Raw genomic sequence first — 26927 nt, 5'->3', positions numbered from 1 at the left:
AGCCTGACCTTAAAAACCTCTAAGGAAGGAGATTCTACCACCTCCCTAGGTAACGCATTCCAGTGTTTCACCACCCTCTTAGTGAAAAAGTTTTTCCTAATATCCAATCTAAACCTCCCCCACTGCAACTTGAGACCATTACTCCTCGTTCTGTCATCTGCTACCATTGAGAACAGTCTAGAGCCATCCTCTTTGGAACCCCCTTTCAGGTAGTTGAAAGCAGCTATCAAATCCCCCCTCATTCTTCTCTTCTGCAGGCTAAACAATCCCAGCTCCCTCAGCCTCTCCTCATAAGTCATGTGTTCTAGACCTCTAATCAGTTTTGTTGCCCTTCGCTAGACTCTCTCCAATTTATCCACATCCTTGTTGTAGTGTGGGGCCCAAAACTGGACACAGTACTCCAGATGAGGCCTCACCAATGTCGAATAGAGGGGAACGATCACGTCCCTCGATCTGCTCGCTATGCCCCTACTTATACATCCCAAAATGCCATTGGCCTTCTTGGCAACAAGGGCACACTGCTGACTCATATCCAGCTTCTCGTCCACTGTCACCCCTAGGTCCTTTTCCGCAGAACTGCTGCCTAGCCATTCGGTCCCTAGTCTGTAGCGGTGCATTGGATTCTTCCATCCTAAGTGCAGGACCCTGCACTTATCCTTGTTGAACCTCATCAGATTTCTTTTGGCCCAATCCTCCAATTTGTCTAGATCCTTCTGTATCCTATCCCTCCCCTCCAGCGTATCTACCACTCCTCCCAGTTTAGTATCGTCCGCAAATTTGCTGAGAGTGCAATCCACACCATCCTCCAGATCATTTATGAAGATATTGAACAAAACCGGCCCCAGGACCGACCCTTGGGGCACTCCACTTGATACCGGCTGCCAACTAGACATGGAGCCATTGATCACTACCCGTTGAGCCCGACAATCTAGCCAGCTTTCTACCCACCTTATAGTGCATTCATCCAGCCCATACTTCCTTAACTTGCTGACAAGAATACTGTGGGAGACCGTGTCAAAAGCTTTGCTAAAGTCAAGAAACAATACATCCACTGCTTTCCCTTCATCCACAGAACCAGTAATCTCATGATAAAAGGCGATTTGATTAGTCAGGCATGACCTTCCCTTGGTGAATCCATGCTGGCTGTTCCTGATCACTTTCCTCTCATGCAAGTACTTCAAGATTGATTCTTTGAGGACCTGCTCCATGATTTTTCCAGGGACTGAGGTGAGGCTGACTGGCCTGTAGTTCCCAGGATCCTCCTTCTTCCCTTTTTTAAAGATTGGCACTACATTAGCCTTTTTCCAGTCATCCGGGACTTCCCCCGTTCGCCACGAGTTTTCAAAGATAATGGCCAATGGCTCTGCAATCACAGCCGCCAATTCCTTCAGCACTCTCAGATGCAACTCGTCCGGCCCCATGGACTTGTGCACGTCCAGCTTTTCTAAATAGTCCCTAACCACCTCTATCTCCACAGAGGGCTGGCCATCTCTTCCCCATTTTGTGATGCCCAGCGCAGCAGTCTGGGAGCTGACCTTGTTAGTGAAAACAGAAGCAAAAAAAGCATTGAGTACATTAGCTTTTTCCACATCCTCTGTCACTAGGTTGCCTCCCTCATTCAGTAAGGGGCCCACACTTTCCATGGCTTTCTTCTTGTTGCCAACATACCTGAAAAAACCCTTCTTGTTACTCTTGATATCTCTCGCTAGCTGCAGCTCCAGGTGCGATTTGGCCCTCCTGATTTCATTCCTACATGCCCGAGCAATATTTTTATACTCTTCCCTGGTCATATGTCCAATCTTCCACTTCTTGTAAGCTTCTTTATGTTTAAGATCCGCTAGGATTTCACCATTAAGCCAGCTGGTCGCCTGCCATATTTACTATTCTTTCGACTCATTGGGATGGTTTGTCCCTGTAACCTCAACAGGGATTCCTTGAAATACAGCCAGCTCTCCTGGACTCCTTTCCCCTTCAAGTTAGTCCCCCAGGGGATCCTGGCCATCCGTTCCCTGAGGGAGTCGAAGTCTGCTTTCCTGAAGTCCAGGGTCCGTATCCTGCTGCTTACCTTTCTTCCCTGCGTCAGGATCCTGAACTCAACCAACTCATGGTCACTGCCTCCCAGATTCCCATCCACTTTTGCTTCCCCCACTAATTCTACCCGGTTTGTGAGCAGCAGGTCAAGAAAAGCGCCCCCCCAGTTGGCTCCTCTAGCACTTGCGCCAGGAAATTGTCCCCTACGCTTTCCAAAAACTTCCTGGATTGTCTATGCACCGCTGTATTGCTCTCCCAGCAGATATCAGGAAAATTAAAGTCACCCATGAGAATCAGGGCATGCGATCTAGTAGCTTCCGTGAGCTGCCAGAAGAAAGCCTCATCTACCAACAACACCTTCTCCAACAACACCTTCTCCAGCTGTAAAATGAGGAGCATAACAACTATATACCTAACAGAGTTTCCCCAGTACCATGAAACTCCCATCCTGATTGGGTGCTACTGTAATATATAGAATAACAATTAATAAAAATATAAATACTCAGTATGATTACATGTAAGATTCAGAAGCTGAAACTGCTGTTGGTTTATCTTCAGTCTTACAGGACTGGGCTCCCAGACCAGACCCCAAACCCTCCAAAATCCTGTCCCTAGTTCCCTTCAGTCTGCCAGACATTCCTATAGCTCTCGGATTCCTTCATTACTTTGAAGATCCTGTTGCAGGACTGCTGCTCATTTCTACTTTGGCTCTCTGGGGAATGGGAGGCAAGGAGCGTAGGTGGAGTGGGAAAAACATAGGGCTCTGTCCACTAACTTCCCACCTCTTATGTGCCACAATTAGGGGCTAGCTAAATGGTGTGGATAAAGTAAGAACCTACCTTGCTCAGAACTCAAGTCTCAACTTTTCTGAAGGCCTATAAAATCCACTTATTTTTCCTTATGTGTCATTTCCACTCCCCCTCTGCCCCCAATTCTTGCCAGTTTTGCAGAAACAGAAGAAGTACTAAAACACAATAATAATAGGTTACAGAGTAGCAGCCGTGTTAGTCTGTATTTGCAAAAAGAAAAGGAGTACTTGTGGCACCTTAGAGACTAACAAATTTATTTGTTAATAATAACCACCTAACTCTTATACAGCACTTTTTATCAGTAGATCTCAAAGTGCTTTGCAAAGGATGTCAGTATCATGATCCCCATTTTATATATGGGAAAACTGAGGCAGAGAGGGGAAATGACTTGTCCAGTAAGAGTTTGGGGTTCTTGTATGTATTTTTGTAAATATTTCTTGCCTTGACTAGAAGCAGCAAGTCCTGAAAATCTTACAGGAGAAACTGTTCTCATGAGATGCCCTGCTCGGTTCTGCACACCCAAGAGGCTCAGATAACCTTTGGAGAAATATCTGCATTTTGTTGTGCTGATCTAATCTGCCCCTTGCCCGCCACCCTAGTAACCTTCTCCTCTTGATGTCTCCGTCATTTCTGTGTCAAAGTCCCACTGTCCTGTAAAAAGGCTAGTAAATCCCTAGGTACCCTGTTGAGAAAGTACATACCCCCACTGCAAATGACCTGGGCTCTTCTGCTGGGGTACATCATTTGTGTTACAGGAGATGAACCCAAACCAAAGCCCTGACCCAGATCTGAATTTTGCAAATGGCCACTATATTTATAATGGGCTGAGCCAGAACCCTTTGATCTAGATGCACTTGGATTTGACTGTAAGCACTTCCAGGCAGACACCATGCACCTACCACAGGTGTTTATTATATACTGTTGCCGTAGCACTTTGGGGCCCCGGCCAGGGATTGGGGCCCCACAGTGCTAGAGGCTGTACTCGCACAATGAGAAGATGGTCCCTGCCCCAAAGAGTTTACCATCAAAGCCGATGATGAGAGACAGCAGGTGGCTACAGCAAAGACACAAGTACAGCGAAACCATTATGGGAAGTGCTTCCTGATCCTGACTGGCTCCCAACAGTCGGAGCTGTGGGGGTGTCCAGATTACTATCCCAATCTCTGTATGGGCATGGGAGGTGAGACTAGGATATTTATTTTGAAACAGTTCCAAAATTCCATAGAAACTCCTCTGAGTTGGTTTTGCTAACTATTTTATACATAAACGCACAGATTTTTGTAATGTGTTGACTGCCCTAGTCTCTGGCTATGCAACATAAGTGAAAAACAAGCAACATCTAATAATAAATTACCTACAATAGACACGGCAAAGCCCCCATCCCCCTTTTAATTCTGCAGCTTGTGCCCATCTCTGGTGACTGCCGTATCTCAGGAAGATCCTTCCTGAAACCTGCACTGGTCCCCTGCTGGCATCTACAAATAGCTCGTTTGCCCCACCTAGTGTGCAGGATTTCAACAACACTGTGACAGAACTGGCTGCCTCAGAGGAGATCATCAGCTCTACAGAAAGAAGCCTTATTGGAGAACATTTCCTTCACTAAAGATATATAAATAAATAAAATAAAATAAAATAGCCTGGCTCTTCCCATAATGTCTGGCTGCCCAAGCCTAGCATCACTGTGCCCTTGTAATGAAGCTTCCTGTCCGTGCCATAAAGCATAGCCATGAAGACCAGTCCTATTTATTGTTTAAAAGCCTGTATCATCTTTGTGTTGTTACCTGGGGGAAAGTTGTTGTTGTTTTTTAAAGCAGTACTTACTAGGAGGCAACGAACAGGGTTTCCTCTCAGATCAGTGTCTGGAGCTTGCAGCAAGCGCCAGTCTCTTCCTTTGTTGTAGGTGATGAAAGTTTTCACTTGGTTGTCAATCTTCTTGTTAGCCAAGAACATTCCCTTTATCCCTGCTACCTAGGAAAAATTGACATGGCTGAAAAAAAAATATCAGTTGGACTCCGATCTTTGATGTGCACATGTGATTACCCGTCAAACCCTGTAGGGACTTAGTCACAGCATCTGTGTGATGGAATCTAGGGGGAGAATTGCCAATGGGTGTTAAAAGGAGGAAAGTTATGGGCTTTATTGGAACAACACAGAGAAGTGCTGCAGATGGGAGAGAAAGCCTGTGCTTTCAAAAGAGTGTGGAAACCTGAAATGATGTAGGTAACACTCAGTACAAGGTGACAACCTCTCTCTTTGGTAAGAGGAAATACACAAGGAACAGTCACTTATTTCTCTCTGCTGAGTCAACCACAGCAACTGCTCCCTTGGAAACAAAACAATAATAAATTAATACTTTGCATTTCTATAGTGCCCTTTGTCCAAGGATCTCAAAGTTCTTCATTAATCACTGGTATATTAACCTTAGAATCCCCTGCATGTATTTTTATCCCAATTTTGCATGTGGGGAAACTGAGGCACAGAGCAGTTACAGTGACTTGCCTAAGGTTGTGGTAGAGTCAGAAATAAGAACCAGATCTTCTGACTCCCTGTCCAATATTTTACCCACAAGGCTATGCTCCCAGACCCAACATCCCGTCGGCGTTGTAAAAAGTTGCTATGTTGCGTTGTTAAAAGGTGGATTACATATAGAGTCATGTGAGAATCAAGCAGGAAAATATCTTTGTTTTGCTCAACGCACCTTGCAAAACATTCCAGGTTGTTCAACACACTGAAAATCAATAGTGCAATATCCACTGTAGCTTGAGAGCGAGTCTGTTAGGCTGTTGCTTTATAAACTATGAGAGCTATGATGGGATTGGAGGGGGGAGGGAACATGCTATCTGCCATCGGGGTGGTTCAAGTGTCCACTCCACCCCTGTTCTGACAGCAGGGAAGTGAAGGAATTGATGCACAATGTCAGCTTCAGTACAGACTGGCAGGGAAAAGATAAGGGCATTTGCAAATGTAATGGAGGGGGGGAAAGCACTATAAGGGAAAAAAGATCTATTAATAAAGACAGAAGGGGATGAAAAGAATGATGGCTCAGAAACAACTGGTACACCAAATATTTTTCTATAAAATCAGTGTTTAGCAGAAAAAAAATTTAGACCATTTGGGAATAAAAAAATAACTTAGATGTGCTTTAGTCAAGTCCAATAGAGGGGTAGCTGGGTGAAACATCATGGCTCATGTTAGACAGGAGATCAGACCAGACGATCTAATCGTCCCTTCTGGCCTCAGACTCTGTGAATCTATGCTGTATTAAGAGAGCTCTGAAAAGCAACTCCTTTGAAAATATGAACATTTACTGGCGGAACTGACCAAAGGTATCGTGGCTGCATGATTCTGATGAAATGTTTTGTTCAAATTTTAAATTTTGACCAAAAAACCAAAGAGTGAAATGTTCAGTGAAAATTACACCATGTTTTCTGCATGGTTCTATATACTAGTGAGCTAGCCTGGATGATATAGATCTTGGGCATTTAAGGGAACTAGTGAAACAGTAAGTTTGTTTTGCTAAGAGCAAGTAAAAAAAAATTGTCCCAAAAATTGTGTGAAAAAATTGGTTCTCTTTTGTTGGGAATTTTGAAATTTGAACATTTTCCCATCATCTATACAATAGCAGTACTCATCAGGCTCAGTCCACCTCCCCTTTGAGGAGACGTACCCAGAGAGAGGATCTGGCCTAATTATTCTATACACACTGCCACCCTCACACACTCCACTGAAGCCAGACAAGATTACATGTGACAAACACGCCCGCCCCAAACACACCAACTTGACCCCATCCCAGCACCAGTACCCATGCTGCAAACACACCACAGACACTCTTTTCTAGATGCTGCTGTCCTCACACCTGCACAGAGTTTATAGGATTTCAACTTTTTAAATTTGCCTTTGTGGATTTTCTTTCTTTCTGTTTTTCATCTCCATTTATCCCTAAACACTTACTGTTTGCAACAATCCTACTGGGAGATTCACGCTGGATGGCTTCCAGCTCTCCTCCAGCCAGAACATCAGATTTCAAGGGAGGTTTTTGCCAGGCTCAGTGTCAGCCAGTATTCTTTCTATCTAGGTAATCAGCAGATCCGACGCTTCCCAGTTCCTACCATCTGTCAGCCTAATAAAAAAAGGCTTTTCTTTCCCCCTGGGATGTAGGACACCTTTATATAATGCAGTGAAACTACTCCTTGAACTGACAGTAATAAGAGGCAACAGCCTTTCCACGGGCTGCCAAAGTTGCAGATCGATTAATAGTGGAGACTTCACCAGGATGATGAAATGGCCATGCCCGTTCCCTGCAATTCATCTGCATTTATACAGCACCCGTTCGGGCTTTCTACATTGACATCTCAAGGTGGTTTCCAGTTAAAGGATATTCAAAGTCAATCCAGCTCATGGAGTTAATACTGAGGTAAAAGTGTCTTCCCTTTTAGAGGGACTCAGTGTTATTCAATGGATTTCATCCTTCAAGGTGGGAAACCACCTGTAGGACACCTAGGGTGAGAACTTTGCCCTGCTCCAGCCTCTTTGTGCCATGCAAATGAGCCAGAGTGCCATAAAGGGGCCCTAAAAGCCCAGGTACCATCAGGGGAAGATTCCCACCATCCAGACACTGCAGAAGACAGCTACTAGTCTGCCTTCCAAGGACACCTTTGCAAGGTCTGGCATAGGGAACATGCTAAGAGAAAGTCAGGGTGGGGCTTCAGCACACAGCTCTGTGGAGATTCTGGGGTGCTCAGGGAGGTAGTCATAATCTAGATAGATGCCATGGGGAGTCTAAGTAACACCAGGGGCCACTCCAGTCCCCAGAGCAACTCAGAATCAGGAGGGTGCTACAAGTGGCTTAAAGCTGCCATTCCTCCCTCACCTCTTGACTATGAGTTCTGGGCTGTGACTCTTAGAGGTGCAGCATAAAGACCCTCAGCCTTGGGATTCTATGGCCCTGGGACTTCACGTAGGCAGGGTGTTGTGTGTTTTATGTGATCACTAGATTATGGCTTTTACAGTTCCCACAGCAGGAATTCTGGCTGAGTCAGCTAAAATTCCTTCTGGGGGTTCCCAGGTAGTGAATGGTTGCAGCAACTGCAAGGTGCCGTAGAGCTGTTGAGTTAGGCATGGGCTCCCCTAAGTGTATGGCCAGTTCTGTTGAGGCCAGATCTTACAAGGAGATTCAAGGGTGAACCTTCTTGTACAACAGTACAAAATCTGGGCTCTTTGAGGTCTTTGGATAAAAGGCATTGCACCAGTCCAAAGTTACGTGATGGTGTTCAGCCACATAATGTCTCCACTAATCACACTCGTGGTACAAGGTTGTGAACGTTCATCACAAAAGCAATGTTATTGGAACAGCATGAACTGCCAGGATGGGATTGCATCATTAGCACTCGTGACATACCTCATAGAGGTCGATCATCACATTACCCTCCAGCCGTCGGCTACTCTTGACATTCTCCAAGGCCAGCGTGAAGTAGACCCCTCTGGTGTCAGATATATAAAGGTTGTACGTATCGTTCTGGTTCCACTCCTGCACAGCTGCAAACACTTGATTCTCATCTGTGCTGATAACATGCATATCCTGGGGAAAGGACACAGAGGCATGATATTGTAGGACAACTCAGTTGTATCAATTCCAAGGTCAACACAGGTTAAATCCTGGAAGATCAAGGGCTGTATTCATTCTAGAATCTAACCAGAAATTGTAGACAACATTCCTGCAAGCAACTCTTCTGCCGGTTTGCAAAGTAGTAATTAACCACGGAGGTGTTAATTGAACATTCACATTGGCAACACTTTTAAGCACATTGTTGTACAGCAGCAGTTTGTGAGGAGGGAGGGTTCTATAAAAATGTATAATATCAGATGGGTTTTCTTCCCCCTTGCTACATCTTAAACATGAAATGTGATTGAAAAGGAAATCACTGTACATTACTGAGCTAAGATAAGAAAGCAGCCACTTCTTATGCATTTTGTGGGAGTTCAGTGTCCCTCAAAAATTAACAGATGCCAGAATGGCTAGTGAAATTCTATGGCCTCTGCAGTTATTAATTAATTATATTGCCATAGCACCTAGGAATCCAAGTCAAGGATCAGACTCCAGTGTGCCTATACACCGTGCAAACATATAACAAACAGATGACCTCTGCTCCTTAGATGGAATAGAATTTCAGGGTTCTCAAACTTCATTGCACCGCGATCCCCTTCTGACAACAAAAATTAATACACGACCCCAGGAGGGGTGAACCAAAGCCTGAGCCCACCCAAGGGCTTCAGCCCCGGGCAGGGGGCCTGTAACCCGAGTCCTGCTATCCAGGGCTGAAGCCCTCAGGCTTCGGCTTTGGCCCTAGGCGGTGGGACTCAGGCTTCGGCTTCCACCCCCAGGCCCCAGCAAGTCTAAGCCAGCCCTGGTGACCCTATTAAAACAGGGTTCCAACCCACTTTGGGGTCCCGACCCACAGTTTGAGAACCGCTGGAATAGATCATCAGAATGTTCCTTTCTGGCCTTAAAAAAAAAAAAAAAAACTATGGAGAAAAAAATAATCCAGATTTCCTTGGCACTGGCTAACCCTCAAAAAGCGAGGACGTTCCCTCTTGCTCTGGACTGACATCCCACTGTTTGGTCACTTATTCGAAACTCAGCCAACCTTTTTTGATCTGCAAAACTGGGAACTTTATCTGAGGTAGATTTCTTTGGCTATGATATTTCCTCTTGCTTCTGTTAATTCTATTAATACCACACAAATAAAATGTCCTGATGGGTTTTCACACTTCTTGCTGAAGCATGGAAGTGTGAAAAACAATAGGGGAAAAAATTCCAGTTAAAACCCTTTTTTTAGTACATTCACTGGGAATGTCAAGTAAAGGTTAAGCTCACCTTATCTCAACTGGTTCCTCCACCCCTAGATTTTATATCTGAGGGATGAACATCCACTTTGACTTGCTTAATTACATCACAGTAATGAACATCCCAAAATAATCTGGTATTTCGGGCAAATAGACTGGGTTACATTCTGCAATGATGTAGAAGGTGGGATAAATCACACTGGCTTGCAACGATTTAGGGCATATCTGTGTGGCAAAGAAAGGTGTGTTTGTAACTGGGGTTAGCTAATTTGGGTTAAAACAGCAGTGAAGACACAACAGCTCAGCTTTTAACTCAAGTTAGCAACTCAAATTTTAACTTAGCACCCAGAGTTAAACTCTAGCTGCTCAACCAAGTTATAAGCCATGTCCTCGCTGCTATTTTAATCTGAGTTAACTATTGTGGCGTAGCTAACCCAAGTTTTTCCCCAGTATGGACATATACTAAGAGTCTCTTATGTGTATACGCACAGACATACACCCTAGGAGTGGCTCAGCCAAATTCAGAGATAATGCATTACTGAGGTTGTAAGTAGAGCTGGTCAAATAGTATTTGGCAACTATACTCTTTCAGGAATTTCACCATTTTTGATCAAATAGTTTATTCACCTAATACTGATTTTTCCCGATATCTGACCAGCTTTAGGGAATGCTGAAGGCCGTTTCATGAATGCCAGTGAAATTAATCAGGTCACTTATTCACTGAAATCTTTTCTTTCCAAACTGGGGTGAGTCTCAGTGAGTAAGAAAATCCAATTCAGGCTAAGGGAATCTAAGGATATGTCTAGTCTGCAAGCACAGGGTGTGATTGCATTTTTAGTAGACATACACGAGCTTGGTTTAATCTAGCTGTAGACAAGCTGTGGCAGCTCATGCTTTAGTGGGGGCTGTCCAAGCCCGCCCAGAACACTGGGCAATTACTTGTGGTGCTAATCCGCTCAGAAGCTTCACCTCTCTGGTGCCCAAACAAGGTAGATTAAATCTAGTTTGGGTATTTCAGCTAAAGCTACATCACACCCTGTGATTACAGTCCAGCTGTTCCAATAGTCCAATGCAGTGTAAAGTGAGTCTACATTGGTATAACATACACATTACAGGGGCCAGAAGGAGGTGTACATTACATCAACTTACATTTGCCTCTGCATGTGGGTCTGTTGTCCTATATATGCCTGCACAGTGTAAGCACATGACGGACAGAGACTAACATAAATGTATCAATTGGGTGCTGTGTTAGTCCAAACCCTTCTTGGGATTCAGTCAGCGAGTTTCCCTCGATGCAGCATAGCCTGGTGGATTGGACATTAACATGTGTTTCTAGTGCCTGCCCTTCCTCTCTTTCCAAAGACAAGAGAAAGAGCAATGTTATGCCTGAGAATTTGATTGGGTGTCTATGAAAGTCTAAAGGCCAAAGCTTTCTGAATTGTTAACACAACGTGACTGCCCTTTTCTCACTTGGTCGGGGAACTTTGCCTCTTGGCAAGTTTAGCAGCAGGAATGCAATACCTGATTTATCCAGTCAATTGTGGTCACTGCCAGCTGTTTTTAATGTTCTATATCTTAGGATTTTTCTGGCTATTGCTTCCTCCACAGGGCTACAGACTCACATGGTAAGACAGCACTGATATAAAATGGATGAACAGCACCGATTCTTTCCATCATTATCTAACTTGGAACTATATAAATGACTTGACTGTATGACAATCACATTGCTTTGTCTGCCTTCATGTTTACAGCTGATGAGTAAGCTACTCCAGATCCAGCACAAGTTGGTGGCTGGAGATTTAGGTATGTCTAGAAATGGGGTGAGTTTAAGTGGACTGCACTAGTGAAATGTTAGGTGTACCTGTGCTATTCTGTGCTGAACTCTATTAGAGAGATCATGAACCACCCATTACAGATCATGATGCCATAGTACAGAATGGGAATTGCAACTCAAGGTTTCCTCTCATTGTATCAATTAATGTTTCTTAACCCAGTCTCAGAGGTACGATCTCCAAGGGCAAGACAAACATATCAGGTAAGAACCAAGGGAGTTAAGAGTCCACAACCCATTCAGCCCTTTGCTCAGACGATAATTATTAGCAGCAGTGATTGTGGGTTTTATGGCATAAACCCTGCCCACATGAGCTGGGCTGCAACCCATCAACTCATGTCACCAAAGCCACCAGTTGTCAGGTGGCAACTCTCTTCCCTGGTACAAATTCAAAAGAGGTGACAGATGCAGAGGTGAAAATGTCTGTATTCCATTCCTCAACCCCACGAGCCATTCGAGAGTTTGGCACTGTCAGCACTGTTTACCACGTTTGGGCCCAATTTCTTAGTGGAGAGAGATTAAAGAGAATCTAGGCATTGAAGGAACTGTTTGTTTCAATTCCTTTGGCTAGCACAGCGCTTTGTACATTTTTAATAAAGGCAGCTCTCCTGCTTTGATAGCAGCATCCCAAATATATGCATTTTTTCCTGTTAGCTTCTTCTACACCAAATGTAGCTCTTCATCTTTTGAAAATGTTATGAGATTGTAATGAAGCATTTTTTCTCCTTAAACATCATACTCACACTTGGATCAAACAGCATTTACTGTTCCAATTCTTATTTCATTTACAATAGGCTAAAATTAATCATAACTTTACTTTCCCCAGTGCTCCGTAGATCTCACAGAAAAGACAGATGGAGAACTAAACATGTAGTGGGAACACAACTCAAACCAAATATCTCATCACAGATGGTCTGAGCTAGTTGCAACTGGGAATTCTAAGGGTCATTTTGCATGGGCATTACAATCACTGGTCTGAAAAGATTCCAATTATTTCTTAAACTTCTGTTTCAAATAAGCGCTTATTTGAGTCTGCTCTGCCTTCATAGGATAATTCCTCCTGGTTCTTTAGGATGGCGGGAGTTTCATTCTGTGTAAGAATACCTGGGCCAAGATTTGCAAAAGTGACTAGAGCTTTTGGGTGCAGCACGGGGGTGGGTTCTGCATTATGAAAAAGAACTTGCTGTGGGATGGGAGGAGAGACTGCTGAGGACATCATCCCCCAACCCACACACCCAAACCTGCAAGGGTAAATTAATGCTGACCTTGTTAGTTGTAACTAGCTTAGATCCGCTTACACATGTTGGGATAGCCCTGTTTTGGGACAGTTCAGGAGGATTCCATGGCATGGTGGCCCTTGAGGTCACCACAACAGACAGACCTGTACCTTCATGGATCCCTTTAAAGACCCACCCACATCATAAGAACATAAGAATGGCCATACTGGGTCAGACCAAAGGTCCATCCAGCCCAGTATCCTGTCTGCCGACAGTGGCCAATGCCAGGTGCCCCAGAGGGAGTGAACCTAACAGGTAATGATCAAGTGATCTCTCTCCTGCCATCCACCTCCACCCTCTGACAAACAGAGGCTAGGGACACCATTCCTTACCCATCCTGGCTAATGGCCATTAATGGATTTAACCTCCATGAATTTATCTAGTTCTCTTTTAAACCCTGTTATAGTCCTAGCCTTCACAACCTCCTCAGGCAAGGAGTTCCACAGGTTGACTGTGCGCTGAGTGAAGAAGAACTTCCTTTTATTTGTTTTAAACCTGCTACCCATTAATTTCATTTGGTGGCCCCTAGTCCTTATATTACGGGAACAAGAACTAGGGGCCACCAAATGAAATCTCAGGGGGAATCTACAGGTTGAGGAGATGGGATCTGGAGAGAAGGCCAAATGCCACCCAACAACAATGGAAGAGTTCCAGGAACCTTGTGGATTTGGATGGTCACTGCCCTGTGTAGCAGTAACCCACATCTGGCCCTAAACATCTGATTCCAGATAGAACCTGGAAGGCCATACCATTGATAGCTACCTAGCAGGCCACACAATTGAATTCTAGTAAAGCAGGTGACATTGTTTTGAGAAAGAAATAAGACTGATGTTCCTTTTGTTTAAGAAGATGTTTGAAGTCCAGCTGCAAAGCCTTGACCTCTTCCCAATGGAACACAGGTTTTCCACCCCCCCAGAATGACATTTTTTAGATAGGCATCTCAAAAACCCAGCTCCATAAGGCAAGGATAACCTTTCAGGCTCCATTGCTCGTTCTCCATTGTTCTTCATTAGGGAAGATATGGAGCAGACACAAAAAAAAAACCATCTCTTTGCTTGCCTCCCATTAAAATCTGCTAATGAGGCAAAGCATAAAAAAGTGACCCACACTGGGGGGGAAGGAGAATTTTAAGGCAAACCGCCCCCAACGGTGTTAATTGATTAAAATGAAATAGCAATTTACGCAGACCTGAGCACAAATGTACATTTCATACTGATGTCCTTGACTGACTGAAATGCTGACACAGCTGTACGCTCTTTTCAGCTTTCAAATATTCTTTAAAAACAAGTTTTGTTAATTAAAGCTCATTCTGAAGTTACCGCTTGGCATCAGTCACCTCTGAATTGATTGGGATCCATCTGTGTGAGTGTGAATATATCAGCAATAATAACATACCTTGGGCAAAGCATACTTTGGCAGCTTCATCTGTGCAAATGCATTCCTCCTATAGGACACGTAATAGTGTGGCCGTCCTCCCGATGTTAACTGCAATATAAAAGGGAATTTTATAACCAGGGTTACCATCATCATTCATTTTTCTTTGAGGCAAGAGGAAAATATTAGGCAGACTGTAAAGGTGAATGAAACTGTGATAGCAACGGTTTAACATAGCAGCAGTTGCCGGAGGTGACAACATATCTATCAAACAAACTGGCAGTGACTGAAATTGACAGTCAGTAGCACAACCTGTCCCTATTGTTTGTACGTAAAGTCAAAGGGTGAAATTCTGGGTGATTTCAATGTGGCCATGATTTCACCCTCTGATTTTATATCCATATTGCAGATTACTATGGCACATTCAGGTCCTTGCTACCTGCAGAGGTATCAGGTGGTCAAGTGGTTAGATCAGCAGATTGCAAGGTAGGACCCGTGGGTTCTATTTCTAGCTCTGGCACTGACTTCCTGTCTGACTTTGCACGTCACCATACTTCAGCATCTAAATACGTGACCTGACATTCAGACTAGCAAAGCATCTACAGCTCCCAAAGTCAATTGGGCTTTGAAAATCAGGCCACTTATATAGGTCCTGAGCATGGATTGAGGTGCCTGACTTTAGCAACTCAACTTTGAAAATGCTGGAGTTCAACTGTATGTGTTTCATTTTTTGCCACCTGTAAAAAGAACCTGGTCACATTACCTGCTCACAGGGATGTCATGAGTATTAATCAGTCTTCATAAAAGCTATGGAAATCCTTGGACGGACGGTGCTAATATATGTGCAAAGAATCAATATGTTAAGAGCTCCTCAGGGCAGAACTTTATGTTAAGTATGGTCTTACGAAGACTTTTTTGCAATTGTGGGGTGTTTTAAAAGGCATTATTGTAAGTGATACAAGAACACAGAGGTCATGATTCACAACAGAAAAAAGAAATGAAATTATGACCATCTTTCATAATAGCCATCTCTAATGCATTGATTGACAGCTAGTATTGACAGCAAAAATTGTCCACAAGCACTTGCTTTTGGTTTTGTTTCCCCCCCCCCCTTCTGAAAATGTAAGTTATCAAGGATGGGCAATTTTTTCTCCAGCTTTTTAGGCAGCTGGAGAAGTCAACCATTTACTGATTAAAATTAAATCCTTTAAAACCTAAATATAACATACTTCTTTTCTGTCTTTTCTCAACTGATCTCACAGCACAGTAAAAAACATCAACAAATTAATCTACACAATACCCCTCGATGCTGAGGGTTTTTATAGGGATCTCTTCACACGACCATTGAAATGCTGCCAGCTCTGGGGTGGAATGCAGCATACTTTAACAGCACAGAATAACACCCTACAACTGTTGAAAACAGGAAATTGAAATACACTGTATCCTACTTAAACAGAAGGATAATTTGAGAAGGAAGAATGTAACTAGCCAGAGTGGAATTAACATACCTATTGTCACCGTGTGCACCATAGGATCTGGCTGGACTGTTGGCGAGAGGCCAACTCCAGCAGCACCGCACCAATGTGATACTAGAGCAATGATTCAGTTCTGACACTGACAAACGATTCCCACCTACTGAGCCGCCCCCAGCACCAGTACCTCATTCGCAGCCAAAGGGTATGTCTAGACTACACTTTGTGGACCTGCTTTAATTTGCATTACCTAACACATAAATGCTAGTATAGACACCTCCCCTATGTTAGTTAACTCCTTGTGTAAAGCACAAGTGCTTATATTCTGGACCAGACCATCTAAACTAGCATTTACAGCTGTGTTAGTTACCTTGAGTCAATTAGCAATCAATTAACTCAAGTTAAAACAGCAGCACAGACTCAAGTCCAGACCAACCCCCAAAGGATCAGGTATCCAGTCAGACAAGTCAGAGATACTGAAGGTCTCAGAAGGCATTCTGAAACCAGATTATTTCCAGTTCATGTACACTGTCCCTGCCCTTCTTTTCTCCAACTCTCTTATTAAATAGACAGTGGCAGCAGGGTAATGAAACCCTTGGCTGTTCAGATGCCTTCTCCGGCTCTCATCTAGAACAGAGATTGGCTGAATACATCTCATCTCCATCCTTGTCTCAATAATCATAGTCCATGCATGACAATAATGGCTGATTACTCTGCCCAGCCCTTCCCTCTATCTCCCCCCACTTTTTCTATTCCTTTCTCTCACTCAGTAAAAGCCTTGATTAGTCTACTGCACTTGTCATATCAAGTGACTGGCACACCAGCTTAAAGACGAGTGGTACGAGGTCTACTCCTGGAATGCATGATGAGGCTGGTTGATTGGCAATGAGGATTATTCCAGTATGCATCCTGAACGCTCCAGGCAGCACCTCCATGACCTCATGTTGATAAGATACTTGAAATAGAGTCAGAAGGAACCAATTAGCATTCTGATGGGCTGATGCACTCTGGGAAGCTCCTTTATTAGGCACTCCGGGCTAGTTGCTTGGTTGTGTGTGCGTATGTATATATAAGGAGCGGGGTGGGAGGGAGGAGAACTACTTGGAATCAATCAGAGAATGCATGTTCCAAACCTGAACAAACACATAATCGTCCTGCACAATCAGGGAATCAGAGTCAATGTAGCCTGGAAATGGTTTGCTCCGGGTGGCTTCGGTGCAGTTCTGCATCCTGCAGGTGATGTACTGAGCATCTGAAATCATAAGGACAAAACAAAACAATGGTCAGTTATAGGGCACAGACCTCTCCCATTACTGCAGTATCAGTAGCAGGCTCTTGCCTTCCTCCCCAGTTACCTGGCCCATTCCTTTGCTACTGATGCAGATTTATTTTAAAATATATCCCTGCAGAGCTCTGGGTGCTGTATATTATTTATTTATAATGTGATAGCGCCTAGGAGCCTTAACCATGGACCAGGACCCCGCTGTGCTAGGTGCTGTACAAACACAGAACAAAAAAGAGGCCCTGCCCTGAAAAGCTTACAATCTAATTAAATCAAATCTAATGTAAACTAATGAATCGAAGAATTGAGGAGCAGACAGGGCCAGATTCTCAGCACTGCATGAGGAGCGCACAGTGCATCTGAGCAGTATGCGCATCAAGATGGCTACAAGTAACCCCCATGTCCCAAACTACCCTCCTGGGGACATCTTTGTGCCAGTGCCTAGAGCTGTGCATTTAGCCTCTGGCTGCCCACAGGCACCAAAGCGCTACTCCAGCCTTCTAGCACTCATGGGAGGCAGGGGGCCCCAACAATGCCTCCTCTTTCCTGGTCACACCACAGATATAGGGGGAATACAATGGCAGTTACTGTGGCTCTAAGGTGGGTAAACTGGCTGTGGCTAGTCTAAACAACAGGGATTGTAAAGCACAAAGCCCTGACACTAACTTCCACCCCTCTGATCCTTGCTTCCTTATCCCCTGCTTATGGCAGCATTGCTCAGCATTCTCAGCCACCCTAAGTTGGGGCACAGCTGCTCCTGCTCATTTGCCTTCAGGGCCAGCTGTCGAAGCTATCTTGATCTCACTTCATAACACTCTTCCATTCTAAGGTGTTCAGGATGGAGGCTGCCTCTGAGGACAGTGATGTATAATGCCTATAGCCCTGACAGTGTAAGCTTAGCCCTTTTCTTAACTTTAAGCACGTGACTAGAGCCGCAGAGTTCAAGGGGACTACCCACATATTTGAAGTTACGCACGTGCCTAGTCTTTTAAGAATCAGGGGACTTTGCAATAGAGAAGAGTCAGGAATCAGCTGTAATGACCAATAGGCAGCAGGTTTAAAACAAACATAAGGAAGTACTTCTTCACACAACACACAGCCAACCTGTGGAACTCATTGCCAGGAGATGTTGTGAAGGCCAAAATTGTAATTGCATTAAAAAATAATTAGTTACATTCCTGGGGGATAAGTCCATCAGTAGGTATTCACCAAGATAGCCAGGGTGCAACCTCATGCTTTGGGTGTTCCTAAAACCCTCCAACTGCCAGATGCTGGGACTGGACAACAGGCAATGGATCACTCAAAATTGCCCTGTTGTGTTCATTCCCTCTGAAGCATCGGGCACTGGCCACTGACAGAAGACAGGATACTGGGCTTGATGGACCATTGGTTTAACCCAGTATGGCCATTCTTATGACTACAGAGGGGATTCTTTATTGAGGTTGCTGAAGAAGACAAACCCTGTGGTTCTTCTGGATTCTCTAGCTCCCAGACTAACTAAACCAGCCTGTGCATGTCACATATAGTCTCACAAACCCATGAGGACTTCTGGCCACACCTCAAGGGGCTTGCCAGCTATACATTATGTCAAGTAAAGTACCAAGTACGAGTCCCCTAGATTAAATGCTTTAACAACAGTGGAGAATTAGGGCCTCAGTCATAAATTTAGTCAAAACTTTTCCAGCTCAATTAAGCAGTTGCAGTTTGTATGAGGACAAAACTCATTCACAGAAAGAAGGATTTTAGCATTAGCACTGGCTTGACAAACTCTAAATGGCATTTAATCTTGAAAGTACTTCTAATCATCTTCCTCTTTGGAGTAGCATAGTCTCTTGCTTGGTATAATTACATCCCTCTGAACAGAGAAACAACATTTTTCCACTGAAATTGAAACCACTAGCTTTTCATCATTTTCTATTTACTCATTTAAAAAAAGAATCCATCATTTAAAAGTTTTTTTTTCTTATTATTTCTAAGGATGATGTCTTCTATTTAAAAACAGACACACAGAGTACAAATCCATGGGCTTTAGTAAAGTTAGAGTGTGGATGATTTTGGCCCTATGTTTGCAGAGCACTTTGGATATTTAAAGTGCTAAATATTATTAGTCCATACAGTATAGAATTCTTTGCATTTTCTAAGCTCATTACAAAAGACTAATTGATATAATCCAGATATCATGAACAGAGTACCTTTTCGTTCTATGCCATGTGCTTTTCTTTAGACCAGCCACTTGGGGGCAATAGGAGATATGCACACTAGCCAGCACATCAAATAAAATCAAGAAATCTCCCTTTCAAGGGTCATTGCTCCATTGTCCCTGTTATCAGGAAACCACAGAAGGAAGAGGAAAAGGAAGGAAAAGAATAGGAGGCGAGGGAAGGTTGAGGTCTTTCCTCCTTACAATTACTGATCATTTGGAATAAATCCACCTGATCATCAAAGATGGCCTCAACCCAAAGCCCCAGAGGAAGACAACACATCAAAAAGGCAATATGCCTTGGGGAAAATTCCTTCCCAATCCTAAATTTAGCCATTGTCTTAGCCCTACCCATGTGATCAAGGATCATGCTTCCCAGAACTGCTGATCCTACGAAATGCTTACTCCTTTGAGTAGCCCCTTTCTCTCCAGGTCTCCTTCTGCCATGGTTTGGATGACTTTCTGGAGTGAAGACAACTTATTTGCCACACCCACTCCTTCCCTTCTACTTCTGCTTTGCTCCCAGAGTCGCAAGCTGTCTCACATGCAAGGGGAGACCATTCTAAAGTGTTCTTAGCTCCAGCTGACCTGGCTCTCTGCTACAGCATGTGCAAATATTGACCACTGTTCTAAGACAAGCCAGACAAGCCAGTGGCTGGCTTTAATATAGGTACGTATATCAGATCTGACAAGGAAGGACTGCAGGCTGTCATTGCAAAATGCTCCTAACTACTAATAATGGGCTAAACCCCTGAAGTCATCATTCAGACTACATAACCCTAGCGGTCAATCGACCAAAGCATAAGATGCATATTTTTTTACTCCAGCCAAACGTCTTTCGCCTTGGAGCCCAGAAATAAAGGGAACCAGGCTTCGCAATAAAGGGCCAACCATTCTTCTTTACATTGTGTCAACATTAAACACAATCTCTTTTGGCATTCTGTTCATGGGGACTTTTTATGCAATTCCATAGGAAGCGCCTTGTAATTTAGCATTAATTAAGGTCAATTAATGTATTCAGTTGCTAAGCTCTGGAATTAATTTCATTACTTTTCCTACACAGATGTTTTCCCTGCCATAGGTAATTAGGATATTATGCTTCTCATTTCCAGCATCCTCACCACTAACAACAGCTGCTGATTTTAATATACAACCACCACAACAAAGCCATGCTGTGCCTAGAGAGAAGAACACACCAATTGCCATCTTTGATCAGAGCAGTATCCATAGCACTGTGAATTAGACCATGATCCTTGGCATTGGCCAATACTAGATATTTCTAATGAAGGTGCAAAAAGCCGAGTGAAAAACAATGAGAAAATAGTCTTCCCATTTCCATAGGGGAAAACACCAGGAATTAAATCTGCTCTTCTCAAGGAAAAGCATGCAATACGACTGTAGCTGCAACTGGAGTTTGACAGCTGTGAAGGCAGCATACTGAGATGTCTCAATCCCTTCTAGCTCAATCTAAAGCTGTGCTGATAAGCTCTGCAGGGAGCGGTGTCCAGCCCTTCTTGGTGATGTGGGTGTGTCACTGGCAATCCCCGTGCCAGCTCTTGCCAAGTCTGTAGCCATCAGCTGATAAATTCATAGCTGGAAACCAGACCAGCTCACCTGTATGTTAATATTGTTCGAGGTAGGTGTTAGACTAGTAAGAATGTGTTTAGACTCTATAAAATGCTTGTAAGTTGCTGCATGCATTAATCTTCCGTGTAATGTCTGGATCCCTCGCTATGAGGTAATATGTAAGTTTTGCTTTATAATTGTAAAAATGCTTGCTATGAACATCAAGAAGAGCCATCAAGACTAAATGGTCCATTGTGGGACAAAGACTTTGTTGAGTGCTCCATCCACCCCTGAAGAAGTTACAGAAGCTCTCATCCTATGGGTCTGAACTCTAGGGGAAGGCCATGTAAAGATGCTCACAAGAAGAAATGGTTTATTGTTTGGACTCTTCGAAGGGCTGGAGCTAAGAAACAAAAAGCAGAGATCCCCAGGGTCAGCATGAGTTAGTCCGCTTGAAAAGACATTCCGTGGATAAATTACTACATCTCTGTCACCTTTTGGAACCATCGACTGACTCACTGTGCTTATATGTTGCATGCTTTAACCTGTAATAACTCTCATTTTTTTTCCTAATTAATAAATGCTTAATTAGTTTACTATAGGATTGTTTACCAGCATTGTCTTTGGTGTGACATCTATAGTACAAACTGATGTGGGATAAGCGACTGGTCTCTAGGAACTGGGAGCAACCTGAATATTTTGCGATTTTTGGTATAAGTGACTATGACTAAGGCTAAGATTTTGTCATGGTGATGTTTGGTAAAAGTTACAGACAGGTCACTGTCAACAAACAAAAATTCACAGAAGCCATGACCTGTCTGTGACTTTCGCTGCTGCGCCTCCATGGTTTTCCCTGTAGGGTTCCCCCCTCTGCCCAAGGCAGCTGGGAACTGCAGGGTGACCATATTTCCTCCCTCTTCCCCTTCCCCATGCAAGGCTGTCACCCGTTGCTGAAATCCTGAGGAGGGCCCCCTCAGGAGTCTGTCACCTGTCACTGGAATCTTGCAGGGGGAGGGGGATCCTATTGCTTGAATCTTGCCAGGGCCCCACAGGTTGCCAATTCCAGAGTCCTGCAGCCCCTGGGGCTGAAGCAGAGAATATCATGGAGGTGTGTGGAAGTCACGGATTCCATGACTTCCGTGACATAAACGTAGCCTTAACTATGGCTAACTCTAGCTTGTCTGGATGGCAAGATAGAAAGGTATGCCCACGGGGACCGTCTGTGACTCCATCGTAAGGTTGTTACTGTCATCCAGGAGTTCACACTTGTTACTGGGTTGGTGAAATCTAATTATAAAACATAGAGCCAGTTTGGGGTGTCTGGCCTGCTTTGACAGTCTGCCCTGAGATTGGCGCTCCTGGTCGTGAACCCTCCCGACAGCGTGACGGTAGACATGGCTTAATAGAAGGTGGTGGGGCAGGGGGAGTTTTGGGGGCTTTGAAGGACCCCTGCCAACATGAAGAGAGTCAAATCCCTTTTATAAAATGGATTCAGAAGCCCTGTGGGGCACACTGCTACAAGGTATTATTTGGGCTAATAACTCCAGGTTCTGCTCCACCACTGAAGTCAACAGAAAGCCTTCCATGGATTTCACTGGTGGTTGGATCAGGTGGCTGGATAGTAAGGTGAGTGTGACAATTTATTTGTAACGAATAACATTCATTGTTAATTTATCCCGTTTGTTTCGGTTTGTAATTTGTTCAGGAATCAGTTCCAATTTCTGCAATTATATCTAGTAACCGTATGGATTAGCCAAACAGTTGGACAACCAGTGTCCACCAAACAGACACAATGAACAGTTCGCAGACAACCTATTTAGTATGCCTTGTTCAGGATTGTGATTGGCCGTCTAAGTCATAAGGCATTGTTTCTGCTCCTGGACTGGAATATTGAAACTTTTTAAATAAGAGAATAACAAATAATGAATAACTTACTTCCTAGTATGAAGGTTCAGGTGAATAATCATTCATGGAACATTCAGGATTCACGAGCATTTTCACAAGCAGCCAGCAGCATACTTACAAATAACAAATGTTAAAGAACAGTGAAATAAAGCCAGTTCATTTTTGAGGGATATAGTAACCAATCTGGTTTCATCCCTATTATTCCAACAGGATTTAATATTTAAATGAATGAGGGCACCATCTGCAGTTCCAATAACTAGGCTACAATTAGAAGAGCTAACAATCCTCATTTTTAGGGCAAATTCTGATAATCAACTATGGTTGGGAAGAAATTGCCATTTGCCTTATCCCCATGACACACTTTTGCCCAGTCATAGGGCATTCTGGGGATTCTTTGAAAGAAAAGGCCATTGTCAAAGGCAGGATATCGGATTAGATGGAGTATTTATCTGCTGCCGGGTAGTAATTCTTATGTTTTTCTTTGCAATGCCTACACAGGAAGAAGAAAGGAACACAGCCTTGTAGTTCAGAACTATGGGTCAGATTCTTGGCTGCTGAAAATCACCACAGCATGCTGATTAACACCAGCTGAGGATCTGGCCCCACCTGTGATAACAAAACAGCACAAGTAAAATTTAAATTAAAAATCAATAAACAGATCAATGCAGCAGAAGAACAGTAAAATGGACAGAGATACTTATTAAATATCCACAAAAGCCAGAATTTCTGCTACCACTTCATATTTCTTCTTTACTTTTTATCAATCCCTTCCTTTAAAATAATAATTCTCTGATATCCAGTTTATTGACATCTATCCAAATATATGCAAGTCCCTCGCACATACTCATTCAAGGACCTGATCCTCCGACCTGTATTTATAATAAGTAGTTATTGTACTATTGTGAATAAGATTGTGGCAGCCGTAGAACTGTTCAGGAATTAATCAATTAATTTTTTTTTGTTGGACAATACTGATTTGTCTAGATCAAAGTTTCCCAGGGAACATAACAGAAGAACAACCACAATGGGTCAAATCAATGCTCCCTCTAGCCCAGTATTCGGTCTTCTGACAGTGGCCAGTGTCAGATGCTTCAGAGGGAATGAACAGAACAAGGAAATTACCAAGTGATCCATCCCGTCGTCCACTCCTAGCTTCTGGCAGTGGAAGGTTTAGGGACACCCAGAGCATGGGGTTGCAACCCTGATGATCTTGGGTAACAGCCATTGATGGACCTAGCCTCCATGAACTTATCTCATGCTTTTTTGAACTCCGTTATTCTTTTGGCCTTCACAACATCTCCTGGAAATGAATTCCATAGGTGGACTATGAGTTGTATGAAGCAGTACTTCCTTATGTTAGTTTTAAACCTGTTGGATGACCCCTAGTTCTTGTGTTAGGTGCCATGGTAAGTAACACCTCCCTCTTCACTTTCTCCACGCTAGTCATGATTTTATAGACCTCGACCATCCACCCTCTTCGTCGGCTTTTCCAAGCTGGACAGTCCTAGTCTTTTTACTCTCTCATAAAATGGAAGCTGTTCCATAAGCCTAATCATTTCTGTTGCCCTGCTCTCTACCTTTTCCAATTTTAATATCTCTTTTTTGAGATGGGGCAAGAACGGCTTGCAGTACGCGAGGTGTGGGCGTACCCTCCATTTATATAGTGGCATTATGATATTTTCTGTCTTATCATCTGTTTCTTTCCTAATGGTTCCTAACCTTGTTGGCTTTTCTGACTTTTGCTGCACATTGGGCAGATGTTCTCAGGAAACCAACCACAATGACTCCAAGATCTCTTTCTTGAGCGACAACACATAATTTAGACCCCCATCATTTTGCATGTATAAGTGGGATGATGTTTCCCAATGTGCATTACTTTGCATTTATCAACATTGAATTTCATCTGCCATTTTGTTGCCCAGTCACACAGTTTTGTGAGATCCCTTTGTAACTTTTCAGTCAGCTTTGGACTTAACTTTCTCGAGTAATTCTGTATCATCAGCAAATTTTGCCACCTCACTGTTCAGCCCCTTGTCCAGATCAAATTTATCGATTTGTTTTAAAACCTCCTCTATTGATACTTTAATCTGGGACAGTTCCTCAGATTTGGCACCTAAAAAGAAGGGTTCAGGTGTGGGAATCTCCCTCACATCCTCTGAAGTGTAGACTGATACAAAGCATTCATTTAGCTTCTCTGAAAGGACCTTGTCTTCCCTGAGTGCTCCTTTAGAAACTTGATTGTCTAGCAGCCCCCCTTATTGTTTGTCAGGCTTTGTGCTTCAGATGTAGTTAAAACAATTTTTGTTGTTAGTTTGTGTGTCTTTTGCTATTCAAATTCCCTTTTGGCCTACCTAATTATATAGTTTTATACTTGACTTACCCGAGTTTATACTCCTTTTTATTTTCCTCAGTAGTATTTGACTTCCAATTTTTAAAAGGCACCTTTTAGCCTCCAATCACCTCTTTTACTCTGTTCTTTAGCAAGACTGGCTTATGTTTGGCCCTCTCACTGTTTGGTTTTTTTGTGGGGAGGGGAACGCGAAATGGGGATACATTTAATTTGAGCCCTATTATGATGTTTGTAAATAGTTTCCATGAAGCTTGCAGGAAAGAATGGGTTTTGACAATTTTTTTGACTCAGACATTTTTCGAAAAAAGTTTCAAAATTGTTGAAACGTTTTGACATTTAAGATAAATACATTAAACAACAAAATCTAAATAAACATTTCAAATTTGTTGGCTTGTTTGTTTGATTGCTTGCATAAAAAAATCAAGATTTCAACTTTTCATCCCAATTCAGGATGGGACTTTTCTTTAAATCTGGTGAATTTGTGTGTGATGGGAAATCCACTTCCTGCCCAGCTCTGAGCAGCAGACTCATATTCTAGATGTCCCATTTATTCAGTTGCCTGCAGGTGCTGTGGTAGTATCCAAACGTAATGTGGGCATTCATCTTTTGAACTACTTACCAGTTGACAATATTTTGTTACAGGAATTACGCTACCTGAATGAACTAGAGTTGAGAGTGCAGGAGTTCAGCATCTTTCATTTGCTTTTGTGTGGGTGCCTAGCCACACACCCATGGTTGAAATTTTGCCCTCACTGACTTGCCCAAGTTCAGGCAGCAAACCAATGGAGGATCAGGAGATAGTACCCAGGTCTCCAGACTCACAACTATTTACCTCTCATGCAAAGCAGAACAAAGGAACACTATGTATCAAGCTGATTATATTAAAAGCCCAGGAGGGATTCAAACTACAGATTTTGGGTGTGAATCCTGATCTGAACTGTGCAGAGTGTTTACATTCAAGCACTAGATTTGGCCCCAGCCCCCAATGAAACATTCCTAACTTAAAGAACCCCAACACTTTAAGAAATAAAAATAAACTGTTGCCAACTCTTCAGATTTTAATCCATCTAAGGTCCCCAGCAATGAGGTAGCAGAGCACCTCAGAATCTTTAAAGCATTTATGCTCACAACACACCTGTGAGGTAGGGCGTGCTATATCCCTGCTTTACAGATGGGGAACTGAGACAAAGGGAGATCAAGTGACTTTTCCATGGTCACGCAGGACATCTGTGGCAGAGTGGGGAATTGAACCCAGTGGACATTGAATCAGGCCCTTAACCAGTCAATTCTTAAAGGCACAGTCCTAAGACATCTTAGGGGAACTAGCATGTTTCAGGCCTTGATTGTCTAATTCTCACTAACGAGAGCTGTACAAACCATTAGCTACAAAATTTACATGCTTTTTTTCATAAACGTAATGCCCAGCTAAGTTTCTCAAAAATTTAGAGACCTCTCAAGGGATTTTGGTTAAGTTTTAATCTAATTTGGCTCTAGGGTCTAACAGCATACTCCCTGCCCTCTGGTTACAGAAAAGAGCTTACGGTGTTAGTCAGATCTACAGCATTGACTTGAAACCAGGCAAAAATCTGTAGTTTCTGCTGACTTTTTTTGTCAATGAGTTTCTGATTTTATTCCAAACTAAAAGTGGAACCCCAGGGACACAAAATTATCTGAATGGAAATGTAAGATAAGGCTCAGATGAATTTCTTCCAACTGAAAACACAGTGATTGCCACTTGGCTCTTACTTAGAGTCTGGCCCAGATTGGACTTTAAGAGAAACCACTAAATATAAACCTCACTTTCTATGTACTTGGATTTTATACTGGAGACAAAAATCCGCTACAATTGGCACCCTACAGAAATTAACCAAGAGCATTAAAAACTTTAATCACATCAATTAACACTGTATAATAATCGAACTGCCACATAACTCCCATACCAAATTAATCACATACCCAGCCGCTTTTTGGGGACTCTAGTTCAAGC

General features: G+C 43.2%; 1 protein-coding gene across 1 annotated transcript in view; it reads right to left on the bottom strand.

Moving 5' to 3' along the window:
• SORCS1 (sortilin related VPS10 domain containing receptor 1) overlaps window positions 1-26927 on the bottom strand; it is a 407920-nt gene that overhangs the window by 70713 nt on the left and 310280 nt on the right. The window contains exons 7-10 of the mRNA XM_077821796.1: window positions 16771-16889; window positions 14187-14276; window positions 8239-8418; window positions 4662-4808 (exon numbers count right to left, since the gene is read on the bottom strand). Coding sequence (XP_077677922.1) covers window positions 4662-4808; window positions 8239-8418; window positions 14187-14276; window positions 16771-16889 — 536 coding nt within the window. The remainder of the gene's footprint in view (window positions 1-4661; window positions 4809-8238; window positions 8419-14186; window positions 14277-16770; window positions 16890-26927) is intronic.

This window comes from Eretmochelys imbricata, chromosome 7 (genome assembly GCF_965152235.1).
Source record: "Eretmochelys imbricata isolate rEreImb1 chromosome 7, rEreImb1.hap1, whole genome shotgun sequence".
NCBI lineage: Eukaryota > Metazoa > Chordata > Testudines > Cheloniidae > Eretmochelys > Eretmochelys imbricata.
This window is presented reverse-complemented; position numbering and strand designations above follow the sequence as displayed.